The 18,230-nt window shown below is 46.4% G+C and overlaps 1 protein-coding gene across 8 annotated transcripts in view; it reads left to right on the top strand.

Moving 5' to 3' along the window:
* Window positions 1–18,230, top strand: part of Stox2 (storkhead box 2) — a 233,800-nt gene that overhangs the window by 107,743 nt on the left and 107,827 nt on the right. For 3 of the 8 annotated variants that reach the window (NM_001114311.1, NM_001286376.1, NM_001363119.1), the window contains exon 1: window positions 16,703–18,225. The exons of 4 other annotated variants lie outside the window; for them this stretch is intronic. In NM_001114311.1, coding sequence (NP_001107783.1) covers window positions 18,060–18,225 — 166 coding nt within the window. In that variant the 5' untranslated portion in view covers window positions 16,703–18,059. Of the gene's footprint in view, window positions 1–12,810; window positions 18,226–18,230 lie in introns of those variants that run through there. One more of the 8 variants, XM_030243768.1, reaches the window with a different exon arrangement.

The raw sequence follows: 18,230 nt of genomic DNA, 5'->3' as shown, positions 1-18,230 counted from the left end.
GTGCAGAGGCGTCGTTTCTTCCTGGGCTCAGACACCAAGCTGTCTGCTTCCTATATGGAGGAAGCACAGATTTACCAAAAGGGATGTTTCACTTTTTTGGACTTAGTTAAGAAGTACTTGATGCACACATAGGCCATCTGCTCACTGAGGTATTTGGTTCATTCATTTCCTGGTTTCATTTTGAGACAGTGTCTTACTGTGTAGCACAGGCTAGCCTGAAACTCCTGATCCCTCCTCCTTCCACCTCAGCCACCCCAGGTAAGTACTAGTATACCTGGCTTTAATATCTTTTCTTTCCTTTTTCTAGTGAATCTAACTTTAGGAATCTGGAAGAGTTAGCAGGCAATCCTCAGTAATACTACTGGGATTTGAGTTTGTCCCGTACAGATTTGTATGTGGCTGTCTTAGACCTCAGTATTTCTGAATAGGACACTGTGTGCACAGAGGGTCCCTGCACATAAACTGCATTATGATGAGTTCATTGGAGAGTAGGGTGGTCACTACTATTAAAATGGTGTCCTCAAAGAGGGAACTTGGAAACAGATACATATGCAAGAATAGGACCATGTGAGGGTCAAGGCGAGAGAACAGAAGCCAGGTGGACATCAGAGACTGCCCATGGCCACCAGAAGCTAGTGATGAACATATTCCCTCTCACAGCCTACAGGGGAATTATCCCTTGATCTTGGACTACAACTTCTGTTCATGAATCGCTCTAGTTTGTGGCTGTTTGTTATAGCATGCTTAGCAAATTCGCACAGATACTTGCAACAAACAAAACTGTAAACAACAACATGATGAACTTAACCAAGTTCAAGGGACTTGTGAATGTAGCCTTGCCTGTTCCTTTCACACTCTGTGTCTATATCCATCAACATAGCAGACCATATATATCTTGATTTTTAAAAGGAGGTTAATTTTTGAGTGAACTTTTATACACTGGAACTGGCTTATGTATGCAGAACGGTGCAATTGGGGAACTTGGGCAAATCATGTCAAGGTTTGACTACTTAAAACAGCTACTAAAGAGAGAAGGAAGAAAAGAAAAGAAGCAGAAAGGGAGGGGTAAAACAACCTGGGGCAGCTGAAACCGGAGATGCACTGTGTGTGCACGCCCTGTGTTGAAGGACTCTAGTCTACTTGCTTGAGAGATTGTAGAGATTATGATTAACTTCAAACTTCCTTTACTTTTTTCTAATATTTCATTTATTCATTCTATGCATGTATGTGCATGTGTGTGGGTTTGCATGTGCCACCGCACTGGAGTCGAGGCTAGAGGACACTTTGCAAGAGTCCACCATACAGGTTCCAGGGATCTCACTCACGTTGCCGGGCTGGACAGTGGGTGCCTTCACCTGCTAAGCTGTCTCACCAGCCTTAATTTTATACTCTCTAAAGTTAGAAGGGCAACCCTGACGAATGCACAGTGAGGAGCAGGTGTCGAGAAGAAACAGAGTATTTGACTAGTCAGTGTGATAACACGGCAGGCAGAAAGGTGTCCGTTCATTCCTGGGCCAGGTAAAGACTTCTCCTGAAAACAATTTTATTGCTATTTACTGGGCTTGGGCTAATTGCCTGGCCACTATTCTAAGCAGGACTGTTTCATAGAAAGAGTTGAATCTTTTTCTCCTGGAGCCAGGGAAGAAGGGGAGATGGAGAGTGGGCAGACCCCAGGTCATCTAGCCAGGAGGTAGACCAGTTGGATTTATATGCTGGTAGGCATATTCCAATTCTAACGCATTCCCTATATCTCCTAAGCTACACCGCGTTAGCAAAGGTTTTGCAAGGAAAACAACCCTTGCTGAGCAAAATTCTGAAGGCGTTGTCAAAGAGATGGGAGCTCATCCAAGGCAGCTCAGGAGTTCCTTTTGTTCTGACTGAGGCCTCTGAGCTACTTCTGGGAAGCCTGAAGCTCTTAGCCCTGACTTTCTACAACCTCAGTCAAGTAGACTTTGACAAACATGTCAAGTTACTTTCTATTAAACTTTCCCATTTTAGCTGCTGAGGTTGGTGTGGGGTGATAAGATGTACTAATACTACAAGGAAAGAATGTTCTAACCCACACAGACTTGGACTTCTCACGCTAGGCAGTTATGTTTGGATCGTTTCAGGATCTAAGTTGTTATTTATGTTTGTTTATTTTTGAGACGGACCGTCTTCCATAGTTCAAGGCTGGCCTTGACCTTGTGTCCTCCTGCCTCTACTTCTCAAGTGTTGCAGGAATATATTGATTTGTCAGAACCCACCATGAGGGATTCCCCTATTACGATAATTCAAATAGTTTAAGTTTAAAAATGTATCATGACTCTTGGAAAAAAAAAAAACTCTATGGGAAGCTTGCCTGCCGGGAGCTAGAGATGTGTGAACAAAGACTTTGTGGAGTCAGGAAGCCAGATCAAACATCATTTGGTAATTAGTCTCTGAGATTCTTTTGGAACAAAATTGCGCCCCATTAAATGTCTGGGTTCAACTTTCTGTTTCCTTGATTGCTGTCTGTCTCTTTCTGGAGCAGGGGTTCTCAACCTTCCTAATTCTTCAACATTTCAATAGTTTCTCATGTCGTGGTCACCTCCCAAACATGAAATTGTCTCATTACTACTTCATAACTGTAATTTTGCTACAGTTATGGATGGTAATATAAATATCTGATATGCAGGATATCTGATATGCGACTCCCAAATGTTGAGAACCACTGTTCTAGTGGCTTCTCATTTGCATTGGGCCCTATCTCATTTCTGCCATGGCCTCCCGTTTTCTCACCAATGAGGCCAACGCCTGTAGGCATTGTTTTGATGGCAGAGTGTGACCACATGGATCCCTGCTTGCAGGCTGAATCGAGGTATAGGTTGTAGATCTAATTGGGTTTGCGTGCTGAGGCACCTTTACGTGAGGACTGTTCTGACTTGCCCCTCTCTTCTGCTCTTCTGCTCAAGCAGAGAGCCTGCAGCTTGGAGGACTGGGAGGTGGTGGTGGCCTCTTTGCACCTGGACTGCCTGGTTCCCTAGGGGAGCTAGGAAGACAAGAGAGACCTACTTAGGCGTGACAGAAAGCAGACAGTTATGCCCCATACCAAACACACACACACACACACACACACACACACACACACACACACACACACACACACACACCCCTGATCCTATTGGTAAATTTTTTATGTCCAAAACTTAAATGTACGTATTTATCTTACAGAAGATGTGTTTTTGAACTCCTGTCTCTTCCCACTCCACAATGTGTGTGTGTGTGTGTGTCTGTCTGTCTGTCTACATATGTGTCTATATGCACACTTGTTTGTGGAGGTCAGAGGCCAACCTTGGGTGCCATTGGTCAAAGGCCACCCTCCTTGTTTTGTGACTATAAGGTCTCTTGGAACTCACCTATTTGGCCAGCTGCTCAAGAAGTCTGCAGATCCCCCAGCTTCTGCCTCGTCCTACACTCTTAGTGGTAGGCTTACCACGCGGTAGTATTCACCATTATTCTTGGTGTTCTCAAGGTGGGATCGGGAGATCAGACTTCATTCTCATTCATGGTCAGGGGCAGGCATGTGAAAGTGCTTACTGCCAGACCCGGCAACCTGAGTTGATCCTACGACTCACATGTCGGAAGGAGTAAACCGACTCCTCCCCATTTGCCCTGCGACTTCCACAGGCAGGCTGTGACATGTGTGTGCAGGTATACAGACACACACAAATAAATAAATATATTTACTTATCCTGGTTGAGTAATATGCAGTAATAGGACACTTGACAAAATATCCTGCAGACCGTTATTCACTAGTAACCTTCTGTGCATAAACATTAGAGAATCTAAGTTCTGCTACACCTTCCTTATATCATATGACTTCAGAAGCTTAATATACTTAAGCTGTTAAACGTGGGGGAGAAGTTTCAAACAAGCTGTTCAAGTGATCTCCATGGATGTTATTGATAATAGGAGAATAGGAGTAAGCTGTTTTTCACCCAGGCTGACAGTCAGCAAGTCCTAGTGAGCCTCTTGTCTGTGTCCCCCACAGTGCAGTGCTGAGGTTAGCAGCCATGCCAGGATTTTACATGGGTGTCGGGGATACGATCTCATGTCTTTGGTATTGCATTCTTACTGCTGAGCAACCCCAAGCCTTAGGAATTCTTACACAATTGATTCTTTAAAATGTAAATACCTGGAGTTCTAAAAACAAGCCAACAAACAAAAACATAAACGCCGTGAGTGAAATTGGATTAGACAGGAAGTATTGGAACTTTGCCTCTTTTAAATTGTCCCCATAAAATACTTCCTTACTCCCTTGGAAGCTACCTGTCGGAGAGATGGTCCGTCTTTCCCAATCCGGGAGCGTGGCAGTTTGGGCTTCTGTTGCTTGGGGAAGGAGCTCTGTGCTGACCTACAAACCGAATGAGAAAAGAAAATGCTCAAGATTGACTAGTCTGAAGGAAACACTCATGCCCAACTCCTCCTTCCCCATCTGTGGAAGTGTGTGGGGGCTGGAGGGAAGCTGGGGTGAGGGTGGGGGTGGGGGTGGGGTGGTTTGTTGGAGGGATCTGAGTAAATCTGTATCCTAGCGTTCCTCTGTGTGTACTCATAAGTACTTATTCATAAGATCGCTTCAACACTGGGAGGAAGTCAACTGAAACTAAGGTTTGTAACATAGTAACAGCTCATATTAGGTATTGCAGAGGCGGTGGGGGCAGGGCGGAGAAAAATCCTGGATAGGGATCCTCAGAAAGGTATTCTAGTTCTTCCATCTCTGGACCAGTTGCTTAGTGTCTCTGAGCCTTAGAGATGTAACGCCTGCCCTTGCTGCTTTGTCCAGCTAGGCTGTTCTATCTCTCAAAAGGGTTTATCGTCTCCCTGGGATGACCATAAAGGGTTCTTGATTTTCTCCTAAAGTACAATGTTTGGGAGTTGAGGTACTTGCCGTGCGGAGCATCAGGAGTTGAGTTTGGGTTCATAGTGTAAAGTGTTAGGTGTGGCTACATGCGTCTATACCTCCAATTCTAGTGTGTGTGTGTGTGTGTGTGTGTGTGTGTGTGTGTGTGTGTGCGCGCGCGCGCGCGCGCGCGTGCGAGCGTGTGTTTCGTAAAGAGGAAGAATTTTGGACTTTGCTAACCAGCCAGTCTAACCAAAAGATGTAAAGATCAGGTTCAGTGAAGAGACCCTGTCCCAAGGGAATAAGGCAGAATGGTGATAGGCCAGGATACCAATGTCTTCTTCTGGCTTCAAGACAACCAGAGACAGGAAGTGGTGTTGGAGGACAGACGTATTTTGTGTTTTGTATCCATAGTGATAGGAGCCCAGGGTGATGTTGCCCTGGGATCTCAGGAGAACAAACATGTGGAAACCTGTGCTTAAAGTGATCTTTTAAGTAAAGAACATAAAGTCTCAGGAATGGGAACTGCAAGAGTTGCTGCTTAGGGGCGTCTGGTGGCAGCGTGCACTACACAGTTGGGGAGTATCTGTCTGACTGTTTTCTTGTACTTTAGTGGTTCATTTCCTATTATTGACTTGCCAGTATTTACTTCTGGATTGATAGCTCTATTTGTGTGTGTGTGCGTGTGTGCCTGTGTGTGTGTTGCTCATGTGTCATGTGACAAAAGTGAAGTTCAGAGGTCAACTCTCGGAAGTCAGTTTCTCCCTCTGCCACCTGAGTTCTAGGGCTCCAACTCAGGTTGGCAGGCTCCCTCACCTGCCGAGCCATCTCACCAGTCCCGTCATGATTTTTTTAATGAGAGAGGGAAGTGGCCGTGAGTGTATTTTCTATGCCACAAAAATCCCCTGGTTGTGTTCTAGCAAAATATGTCAAGGATTTGCCGAACATAAATATGAAGTATGCATTTTTAAAAAACGAAATGGTGAGAGTTACACAGTGCTCATTTTTTATTTTTAAATATATCAATGTCAGTGTCAGTCATGATAACCCAAGAGACTTACAGGACCCCAGGGGTCTCAGCTTGTCTTTGCAGGTCGGGTGAGTGAGGAGCCAGAGGAAACACGTGAAGAGGCTGTGGAGAAAGTCTTGCTCTGCTTCTCAGCACTTGGCAGGAGAAACAAATGCTAATCGCTGTGATTTCCACAGCAGAAGCCAGAGATGTCTGTGGAAAAGGGGGGGGGGGAAGGATTTTTAAACTTGTCAGTCATGTATATCAGGTAACTGAATTTCTTCCTCCTCTACGGACATCAGCCTATGACTTCTGCTTCAACCTGTCTCATTCTCAAGTTTAGACTTCATGTGGGAGGACATGAGATTGGCCATTTGAGTCCCAGGCAAACTTTGGGTCTCTCTAGAGCAGTGGTTCTCCACCTTCCTAACACGTTGACCCTTTAATAAGTTCTTCATGTTGTGGTGACCCCCAAACATAAAATTACTTTTGTTGATAGTTCATAACTGTAATTTCATCACTGTTATGAATGGTAATACAAATACCTGATAGACTGGATGGTCTTAGGTGACCCCTGTGGAAAGGTTGTTTGCCCCTCATCCCACAAAGGGGTTGCTACCCACTTTGAGGACTATGGCTCTAGTGAAACCCTGTTCTCTGTGGGAGGGTCCTGGGTTGCTTCAGGCTTTGTAAAAAGATTAAATTATGGCTACTTTTGCTTCTTCAAATACACAGATGTGGCTGCCGTGCGAGCTAATATACAAAAACAATATTTCAAAACAAGACAGATTTTTAAAAGGTGATTCATGGGGCAGGGAAGATGGCTTAGCCAATGGCATGCTTGCTGTGCAAGTTTGAGCCTCTGTACTCAAGGAGAAAAAGAAATGGGAGTAGTGGTAGGTTGAAATTCTACTACTGGTAAGGAGCTCTTGAGGATCTGTGGCCAGCCTCCCTAGCCTTATCTTTGAACATCTGGGTCCAGTGAGAGAGGCCCTTTGTTAAAAGTGAGGCTCCTGGAGAATAATGCCTAAATATGTATGTATACACACACACACACACGCACCCAGCCATCCATGTATATCTGCACATACACACACATTGGAAGAAATAAAAGCGACTCAACTACACTTGGGCTCACAGGGCATACAATGGATTTTGTTTAGCTGGTGTCTTTGAGTAAAGAGAGTCAAGGACTCTTTAGTTTTCACTGGAAATTAAAAAAAAACATTTATTTATTGTGTGTGAGCAGGACACAAGGGGAATCGTACCGCTGTACTGCATGCATTTGCTATTGAGAAGAAAACTCTTGGGACTCAGTTCTTCCTTTGTCAGGAATTGAACTCATGTCCTTAGACTTGCTTGGTGGGCAAGGTCCTTTACCTGCTGAGCCATCTTGTTGGCAGTGAAAATATATGTTAATAATGCTGAAGAGCATTTTGTAAGATTGATACAACCCCCAGGTTTATTTCCCCAAAGAAGAGTGTATTTGCCCTATGCGGAATAACTTCTAGTAACAAAGTTCACTGAACAAAACTAAGTACTTTCACTATTACTGCCTAACCTTGCCAGAGAAGATGATTCGATATTTTCCATTATCTCAGACTGCATTCACTAGTGAATTGGGGCTGTTCCATGCTAGTTAATATACAGACCGAATTATCTAATTATTTTGCTATTCAGTCCAATGCTGACTTTAAACTATTATTTTAATATTGAACCAAGTTACTGATTCTCAGGTTTGATTTTCAAATTAAAAAGTTCAGTTTGGAAGCTCTTCTAACAAATCAGTTAGGCATGTGATTACCTGAAGTTTGCCCCCCAACCCCCACCACTGTGTGTGCGTGCGTGCATGCACACACACACACACACACACACACACACACACACACACACACACACACACACACACACACACACGGGCACATGCACGTGACCTTGGTAGGCTTATCTTTCCCATGCCTCAGTTCTGGGATTATAGGTGTGTATCACCATGTCCACCTCTCATATATTTTGTTTCAACTTTTAGATTTTGCAACATTGTGTTATTTTATTGAATGGGTTATATTTTTGCAAGTGAGCTGATTTTCAGTTTGTGAACTGCCTTGGCCTTCCCTAGAGAGAGACTTGACTCGAACCTCCAGGGTATAAGACAGTAGTAGAAGCACAGAATCTAGTGACCCAGTGGAGTTACGGGCAGTGTCTAGGTGAGGGAGAGAACAGTCAGTAGTCTTCAGAGAGAGGAGAAATGGAGACAGCCTTCCTGCTTCCTGTCTCGGTTGACAATGGCAAGCATATGGTCACTGGGCTTGGAGGTATTCATCGAGACTGCAGAGATAGGGCTGGAGAGATGGTTTAGTAAGAACATTTGCTACAAGTGTGGTACCTATGTTCCAATATCCCTGCTCTCATTTAAAGCAGGGACTGGTGGCGCAAACACCTATTACCCCAGCAATATGGGGTGTGGAGGCAGGAGGATCACTGGGGCTGGCTGGCTAGCAGGCCTAGCTCCAGGCTCAGTGAGAGACTCTGTTTCAAGGTCATACGGTGAAGATGCCCTATCCTACCTCTGGTCTCTGCTCACCTGCACACGTATGGGCACAGGCAGCACACACACGTTTGCAGGCAGCACACATGCACACAACACACTTACAGGAAACAAAAATGACCTGAGAAATTGGAGGTGTAAGGACGAGAGTGGTGAATTTTGTGTAGTGAGTACTGTGAGCTGGTTACTGATAGTAGGATACCAGCATTTGTAGGGAGGGGAGGAAGGACGGGGATGCTAAGGAATACTTTAGAAAACGTTCACTTGGGCTGGAGAGATGGCTCAGCAGTTTAGAGCACTGACCGCTCTTCCAGAGATCCTGAATTCAAATCCCAGCAACCACATGGTGACTCACAACCATCTGTAATGGGCATCCAATGCCCTTTCCTGCTGTGTCTGAAGACAGTGAAAGTGTCCCCACATATATGAAACAAATATGACTGGAGCGAGTGGGGCTGGAGTGAGCAGGGCCAGAAAAAAAGAAAAAGAAAAAGAAAACATTCACTTATGGAGGTTAATAGAAAGCTGGGGATGTTGTTGAGCTCCGCAAGTGAATTTGTGACTATACAGAAGGGAGTGGAACAAAATTTGGAGACCAACCTGTGTTACTACATCAAGAGGTGACACCACGGAGCCAGAGAGCCAGGGAAGAATGGTAATGGAACAGTGGGGACAAGCCAACAAGGAAGAAGTGGACAACACTGGCCAACAAGAAATGTAAGGAACTGAAGTCGTGAGTGGAGTAGGCAATTAAGAGATGCTTATTTATATTAACGGGGGGGGGAATATATTATATGTGTTTGACATTACCTAATGGCAAAAAGGGGTGAGAAAGAACCAGGCAGGAGTCTCATAGTAATGAGCACTTCAAGGTTCAAGGAAAGAGTGGGTTTCAAATTCAAATGACTCCTGGTCTGTCTGTCTGTCTGCCTATGCCCCCTTCTCTCTCTCTCTCTCTCTCTCTGTCTCTGTCTCTCTCTCTCTCTCTGTCTCTGTCTCTCTCTCTCTCTGTCTCTCTCTCTCTCTCTCTCTCTCTCTGTGTGTGTGTGTGTGTGTGTGTGAAGACAGGAGCCCATAAAGACTGGTGATGTCTCTCACTCACCCTGTGGCCTCTATCTGTCTCCCCTCCTCTCCCACCAACACTTGCAACTCTCTGTCTTGATAATGCTTCCTGCTTCTCCTCTTCACCCTGTTTCTGCTAGAATTCAAGTTCAAACTTAAATCTGTCTTCTCAGTCGGGCCATCTTGTCCTCTAGGCTGTCCTCCCTAGAATGGCTCAGCGGTTCTGCCTCCAATGGCAGTTAGGAGGTATGGCTTTCGTGCCAGATACTATAGGACATTCCCTTTGTCTGTGAAGTTCATCATTTTTGTGAGGAAGTTTATACACCTGGCAGCCTACCACCACAGGTTGCCATCATCCCAGCATCCCCGAGTCTTGTCTGTAGCCATCTGGCTGGGTTGCATCTTTTGAACACATGTCCGCTGACCCTGCTCCTTTAGGGGATACTCAGTCTACCTCCAACCAGTTGAAGGCTATCGTGTGGGAAGGCATACTATTGTACAACAGGGTCTTCCTGTGTTTTAGAAGCTAGGAAGAGATAGCAGGCTAGCCTCATTTCCCCAAAGTCACAAACCCTCCTTCCTTCCTCCAAACAGTGAGGTCCATCCTGGCTAAAGAATCAATGGCTGTGGGTTCTCACCAGTGGGGATGACCTCAGTGAGGTGGCCTCAGCCTGCAAGTGGGCGACGTGGCTAGTACCACCTCAGTGCCACCAGGTGACCACAGTTCCCTGTCTCTCCTCCTCCTCTTCTTCTTTCATTTGGTAATTTTAAGACAGAAAAGCAACATCTAATCTTTCAGCAGTTCCCAGGTCTTCCCTCTGAACTGGGCAAAGAATCTATCTGTTACCATATCTGTATTTGATATATGCACACACTTCCTGAAGTCCTCATTCAGCTTATGGAACACTTGGTCACTCTCCGAAGAGGAAGATGCTAGACTCAAAGGGCTGGAGCCTGGCTTACCGGTTGGCCAGCGCAGTGAACCCAGTGCTCAAGAATCGACCACAGGGGTCCTGGAGATAACCCAGCAGTGGGGATCTGGGATGAGCTTGTCTCACTCATAAATTGAGATCCACATGATGTTTCCAAAGCCGTTGAGTGGCCTTTGAATGGATATAGTTTCTGGGTTGACTCCTGGCTCGGCTTCTGTGCCCTGTGTTGGGGCTCACCTTGCTATGAGTTTGCACAATGCTGGATGCTTGTTGTGCCGTTTATCCAGCTCAGGCTGGAGCTGCTACATTGCCACCTTGCTCACCAGCCCTCTCTGTTTTGTTATTTTCTAGGCTGCTACATGGAAATCTATGACTCCTCTGAAGCTTGTGGTGGGGCGACCTTCTTCTCCCATCATGTTGTGGTGTGAATAGTTATGCCCCCCATAGACTCATGTTTGGAATGCTTGGCCAATAAGGAGTGGCACAATTAGGAGGTGTGTCTTTGTTGAATAGGTGTGGCCTTGTTGGAGGAAGCGTGTCACTGTGTAGGTAGGCTTTGAGGTCTCACATGATCAAGCAGTTTCCTTTTGCTGCCTGCAGATCAAGATAGAGAACTCTCAGCTCCTTATCCCGTGCTGTGTCTGCCTGTGCTCTGCCATGCTTTCTGCCATGATGATAATGGTCTAAACCTCTGAAACTGTAAGGCAGCCCCAATTAAATGGTTTCCTCTATCAGACTTATCTTGGTCATGGTGTCTTCACAGCAATGGAAACCCTAAGACACATCACACAGGCAATGTGGAGGCTTCATCTTGCACCCCAAATAGTTACATATCTACAATTCCTAAAGAAGGCAAGAGCTTGACCAGAAGTGAAGCCTTGGCACACAGAGAACTGCTTCCACTCAGGTCAGAGGTCATTTATAGGACAAAGCACCCTTCTTTTATCTGTCTGAAATCTTGACAAGAACCTGATTGGACCTGCAGAAGTCACCTGTAGCCTCATATGCAAATTTTCAAGTAGAATTTGACCAAGTGTGGAGAAAAGTTTGATTTGGGCCATTAAAAAAAATGAAATCTAGTAATGAAGATTTGGACTTAATTCAGTTTTTAAAAATAGTGTATTAAGTAACAATGTATTAAAGTTAAATAAAAGCCGGTTTTGGTTTTTATGAGTCTGTTGCACTGCCTGCTTCTCTAAGCTGGCTGGTGCTTTTTGGTTTTTCAGTATCGCATTTGGTTAATACGTTTGTAATGACATTGAAAGAGAAATGGTATGGGTGTAAGTGATAAAGTTAAACTGAAATCTAAATTTCCTTTACTGAATAGTTAGGCCCATGTAGGGGCATAGGTAAATATACTTTCTTAATTTGGTTTGTACCTTCAAATTTGGTACATTTAATTAAAAAGTATTATTATTATTATTATTAAATGTATTACATTTCATACAATGCACCTTTCCCTCCAGTACTTTCTGTGTCTTCCTCCTCTCAAATTTCTGACATCTTTTTTGTTAATCATTATCATTCCATATATTTATATAAATTAGTAAACATATAAATACAACCGCTGAGCCTATTTAGTGCTGCTTTTCTGTACATGGTTTTGGGGCCGACCCCTTGGATTTGGATAGCTAATTAGGGAGTTCCTCCCTGGGGAGGGCTGGTGTTCTTCCTCTCTCGTCGGATATTATCTATCCGATATTAGCTCTTCCTTTAGGGGTGGGGCTTTGTGAGGCTTCCGCCATCCATGTTGGGCTGATGTCAGGAGTGTTGTCATTATTCAGTTCTTGTTTGGACAACACTGTTGCTACGATTTCACTCCGTTTCCTAAGCCTTCTGTAAGACGTAGATCTTTCAGAAGAGCTCCTGGTCCTCTTCTCTCCTGAGATGGTCTCTTCTGGGGCTGTGCACCCTATGATCAGATGTTTGTTCTCTGCATTTTGACCAGCCATGGTTTTCTCTAATAGCTCCATCTGCTGCCATGACAGGTTTCTTTGATAAAGGATGCCATTTTACATACTCTTGTGGGCATAGAGATAACAGTTTAGAATGCAGTTAGAGGTTACACTGGTTTAGGGCTGTGGCTGTCGTATGTTCTTCTCTAGGTTCTCTGGCCTCATCTGTCATGAGAATTTAGTTAAGTCTGCAGTACCAGGCATGATTTTCATCCCATTGTGCTCTTGCGCTCTCTCTCTCTCTCTCTCTCTCTCTCTCTCTCTCTCTCTCTCTCTCTCTCTCTCTCACACACACACACACACACACACTCACACACACATACATGTTACATACCCATATATGTTTATACATGTTAAATGTAGTTTTAGGTAGACATAATTTTTTATGACTCCCTGTGGCTTTTCCAAGCACCCTTAGTATTATAACATTATTATTATGGTTTATAATACTAATTTATTAATTAATTTATTTATTATAATACATATTTATTATGGATACACATAATATAGAAGTTCCATCTCAGTTACTGTAAGGTGCCCGGCAAGGTGGAGTGCATTAGAAAGTTAGTACTCATTACCACTCTCCATGAGCACCTTGCTCTTATAAAGCTGAAACCCTCTGTCCATTACCCAGCAGCCCCCTCGCTCTGCCCCCTCAGCATCAGAAGCCACTCTTCTTCTATCCACTCTTGGGATCTTGATTGTACTACTCCATGTAAGTGGGAGACTGTATTTGTCTTGTGGTGACTGACATATCATTTAGCATGGTGTCCTCAAGATCTGTCTGGGTTGCAGCAGATATTAAAGTGCCCTTGCTTTTGGAGGCTGCGTAATATTCCACTGTGTATGGACTAGCTACATCCTGGTTATGCAGTGATGGAAAACCAGCTGCTTTCACAATCTGACGTCGATGAATAAAGCTGTCTGAACATTGCTTGCACATCTCTCTCTCATACCTTGCATTCAGTTCATTTGGGCACGTATTCAGATGTGTATTACTGGATCCTATTTAATCCTGTTTTTAACCTTTTGAAGTATTGACATACTGTTATTCAATCTTGCCTACCATACATAGGGGCTCTAATGTCTCTACACACTGGAGGACTTTCTTTTCTTCTCTCCCCACCTCTTTTTGATAACAACCTTCCTGAATGTTATAAGGATACCTTATAATACTTTTGATAAGTATTTTGATAAATACATGGATTTTTCTGATGGTTAGTGATGTTGGAGATTTTTATGTGATTATAGTTATATTTTTGTTTGTGAGTCTAGTGTTTAATAGCTGAGCCATCTCTCCAGCCCTTCTGTGCTTATTCTTACTGGCTATCTGTGTGTCTACTTGGAAGCTTTTGGGGTGTGTTATTGGTGTGTGTGTGTGGTGTTTTTGCTTTGAGTTTTAACAGTTCTCTCTATATTGGGAGATACTAATCCCTTATTAGATTTATGGTTTGCATTTTTCTCCCATTCTGTAGAAGGGATAATTTTTTTCTGTTGATAGTGCTTTTTTTCCTTTTATTTTTAATACTGTATATTTTGTATATTCAAAAATTTTAAATCAGTTGACATATCTGACTGGGAAAGACTTTAGCTCAAATCTTTCCTAGTGTTTAATAGCCTTTCCTAGTCACCTAGTTAGAACACTGAGCAGCAATGACTAGAACGAGACGTCCCTACCATCTGGGGCACACACTCCGTGCCTCTTAAATTCACTCAACGCGCGACAAATCTGATAATTTTAAATGATTTAAACTTTAGAGGAGAATCTCAGTCAAACTTTACACTTTTTCCTTCTTAACGAGCCTAAAAACAATGACACAATCGAAGTCAAGTCACAAAACAGATCTCCTTAGTATTTATGATCTCATACATAAAACTAAGTATGCAAAGGCGTCTTAAGCTTGATTAAAACTTTAATTTTAGAAATTGGACTTGCTTGGCCATTGTTATATGTATGGCTATGCAGCGTGTTTATGTATAGGTATCTGTGTATGCCTGTGTGTGTGCGTCTACATGTGCATGTGAATTTGTGTATGTGTGTGTTTGTGTGGGTGGGTTGGAGGTACATGCACAGGTGGAGGCCAGAGGTTCATTTTAGGCACTGTTCCCGGATGCTGTCAGTGGCTTTTTTGGTGTTTTGTTTTGTTTTGTTTTGAGACAATGTCTCTGGTCTGACCTGGATCTGTATCTTTGAGGATTACAGACTGGCTGACTGGGGAGCCCCAGTGATCCTCTAGTCTCTGCCCCTCCAAGTGCTGGGTTTACAAGCGCACACCTGGCTTTTTACGTGGGTTGTGGTTTTATAACTCAACTCCCCATTCTTGTAGCTGAACTGAATCCCTAGCAATTAAATCTTAGTTGTGAATTTCTCAGATTGAATATTGGGGTTCCCAACAATGGGCTGACTTGGTAAATAGATAGTTCATGACTAGGATACGCTATGGCTCTAGGAGGACTTGGCGGCTAGGCGCTGTGGCTGGGGAATCCCGGGGTCCCATGAACAAAGCAGTCTTTCCCATAGCACAGATGAATGGACATGATGAACCCGACTTTCCCAGTGGCTGCACTCATCCGTTCTCTTGGGATGACCATTGCGCATTGTTAGCTGACGTGGGTGAGTCAGTTACTGACAGTGGTGGGGGTGGGTGGGTGGCAGCGGCTACCATACCTGCTTCATGCATCATCTGGGTTCTGAGAACCCTGGCATGTTTGCTGCCTGCTTCTTAGGTGCCTGGTGTGGCTGCTTGGCCAGTGGATGCTCTCAGTTCCCTGCAAGGTCTGTTGTCACAAGCGACTGAGACCAGATGTAGCTCTCCTCTTCAAATGTATACCAGCCCCACTCATCCTTTCACAGTGTGAACATGATCATTTTTTAAAAACATATTACATGTAATTACCAACTAGCCCCTGCCTTATATTATACCCTCTAAACTCCTTCTATATAGAAATTATAAAATTATGGCTGTATTTTTGCTTTGAGTTCTTCTGTGGCCCCCAGTCCATCAAGAGTAGGAAATAAAACTTTGAACATGGCTAGCAAGTCCCTGCATGATCTACGCTCCCTCTCTCTGACCTCACCGCCCACGGCTTTCCTGTTCAGCTCTGACTCCAGCCATACTGGCCTTCTTGCATTTCTTCCAACAGAAACCAAGACTGGTTTAGACTTCAGGACCGTCGCACTTGTTCCCATGGCCCTGGACACCAATCCCTTCACTCTTTGAGGGGCTCTTCATGCTCTAGGCCCCAGCTACTGGCATGCCTCACAGAGGTTAATGCATCTTTATAAAATGTGGCACAACTTTTGGCTTTAACTCAGCTTCCTGCATTTCTTTTCTGCTGGACCATTCATTGCATGGGACCATATTTGGTATGTTGCCTATTTAATCTGCTCAGTGAATGAATACCAAAGTTGTCACATGATCACAATCCCTCTTAAGTCATAATTACTGCAAAAATTTGTGTGACCATTTTGGTGTCTTGAGAACTGATGTTTTGTTGATTTGAGATACCTGAATGTCAGTAACGCCCATTCGTGAAAACATTAACAAAAAATTCACCTCTATGGCCCTTTACACATTGATCTTCTAAACCAGTCGTCTTTCTGTTCCTTGCCATTTTAGCAAAGGGTACCTTTTAAAGGCTTGTCTTGAATCTAAAAGGAGGTCGCTAAACATTTAGCTAATAGGTTTGTAGTTAGTAATTAATATTGCTTGATGTAGTTATAGGTTTTATATGCGACTTGTGGCTTTTTATCCCCACCCCCTTGGTATCCACAGAGAGGTTGTTCTGGCTATGTATTACCAAGCCACATACTGGAGATGGATGATGGCCTCCCTTCTAGATCTCATTGCCTTTCTGCCTCCTGGATGTCTTGCCAGAGCTTCCTGAATCTTAACCCTTTAGGGCCCTCCGACTGCTGAATACACGTTTCCATGAAGGCTTCCTATTGCTGGCTCTGCATCTTGTCACCCATCAGCGTGGAATGCCACCTTTAAAAATGATTGGGAACGTCTCGTTGTCACAGATGCATTAAAGAAAAGGAAAAAAAAAAAAAAGAAAGAAAGAAAGAAAAAAAAAAAAAAAAACCACCCAGCTCAAACGGGAAATGACAGATCACCTCCAGAGGCAATCAAGTTTATTCTCCTTGTTTAGAGCTCAAAACGCATTTTTGGCAACCCAAATGGGGAGGTGAGAGTGGTGGATAAGAATGGGAGTGGCGGCGCGTGGCGGGGCTGGCGGCCAGGCCGGGCGCCTTTAACTCGGCGTGACCTCGCGTCTGGCCCGCGCCCCCTCCTCCGCGCGCACCGCTGTCCTGCAGCGATTGGTGCTTGGACCATAAGCAGCTGTGCAGGGCCCGGCGGTGCAGAGGCCCCGGGCCCGCCAGCGCAACCAGGCCATTGGGGAGTGACTTCCACTCAGGATCGCAGAGGGCGCAGGCCGTTGGCGCGTGGCAGTCGGCGTGGGCCTGGCGTCCCCGCGCGTTCGCGGCGCCCCGCGTCTCCGGCTGGGCGCAGGTGGACCAGGCCGGGCGCCGCAGATCAGCGCGTTCCCACGAAGGCTAGCCCTCGGAGCGAGGGGGAGGGACCATCGGAAAGACGTGGAACGATCCGCGCGGTGTCATCCGCAGGGCCCAGGCCCCGCGCCGCCGCCGCCGCCGCCGCCGTCGCCGTCGCCGCTGGGGCTTTGCTGCGGGGATCTACGCCGAGCCTCCGCGCTGCCCCGAGATTAGCATGACACTGGGTAGCCGTCCCGCTTTCGGCGGTGCCAGAGCGCAACGCGCTAGTCCCCGAGCCGCGATGGCCTCGCGCGGGGGCCGATCGCCGGGCTCCGCAGCCACCGCGGCCCGTGAGTAAGAGTATGCCTGCGGCGGGGGACCCACGCGTGTCGGCACGCGCCCCCACCCTCCCGCGCCCCCGCCAGCCTCGGAAGGAGGAAGCCTGACGGCGCGCCGCGGTCGCCAGCACCCAACGGGGCTCTTCCTGCGTTGTCGCAGCGGCGGTCCCGGTGCTCCCGTGCGCCCCCCGTTCGAGCCTCTGGAATGAAGACTGCCTCCCGAGGACTGCGAGAGAGAAGCAGAGACAGCGGGCGCCGGGGACTGCGGCCCTCGCGGCTGGGAGGTCCAGGGGGACGCGACTCGGACGCTGTCATCCCCACGCCTCGCGCTGAAGCCTCCTAGTGCGGTTGGGGCTGCCGCCCACCGGTCAAGCTGCCGGGGCGTGCGATCCCGGGTCGGCCCCCGGAGGCCTCGGCTTCCTCATTTGTTTGGGTCTTTTGTGCTGTGGCGCACAGTTGGCTAAGCACTCCTGCGCTGAATCGGGCCATTGTCTGCGCTCCCATTGCTTCCACGCTGCAAGTCTCGGCGCCCCCACCCGGGCCGCCCCCTCCCGGCCGCCGAGCCTCCCAACGTGCCTTCCCCCTCAGGAATCTGGAAGCTGGAAGCCCGGCGGATTGCAAATGAAGTGGAATGCATTGTGGGACGAGTGTAAAATCCGAGCCTTCTCCGTGGGGGTGTGGGGGGGCGTGGGGAGGGCCGGACCTGCCGCCGGCGGTGTAGACACCGACGAGAAGAGGGGCTGGGGGAAAAAATGTGCGCAGAGTCCTCCCGGGTCGTGGCCTCGGTAGACGGATGAAGCAGCGCGCTGCGCCCTGGCGCTGAGGCCCTACTATCGGGGCACCAGGGTCGCCCTTTCCCACCATGAAGAAGACCCGGAGCACAACCTTGCGGCGAGCCTGGCCTAGCTCGGATTTCTCGGACCGGGCCTCGGACCGCATGAGGTCCCGCAGCGAGAAGGACTACCGCCTGCACAAGCGCTTCCCCGCGGCCTTCGCGCCCCAGGCTTCTAGGGGCTACATGACATCAGGTTGG

The sequence above is a fragment of the Mus musculus genome, chromosome 8, assembly GCF_000001635.26.
Source record: "Mus musculus strain C57BL/6J chromosome 8, GRCm38.p6 C57BL/6J".
NCBI classification, from domain to species: Eukaryota; Metazoa; Chordata; class Mammalia; order Rodentia; family Muridae; genus Mus; species Mus musculus.
The sequence above is the reverse complement of the archived record's forward strand: the minus strand, read 5'-3'. Positions and strand labels throughout refer to the sequence as shown.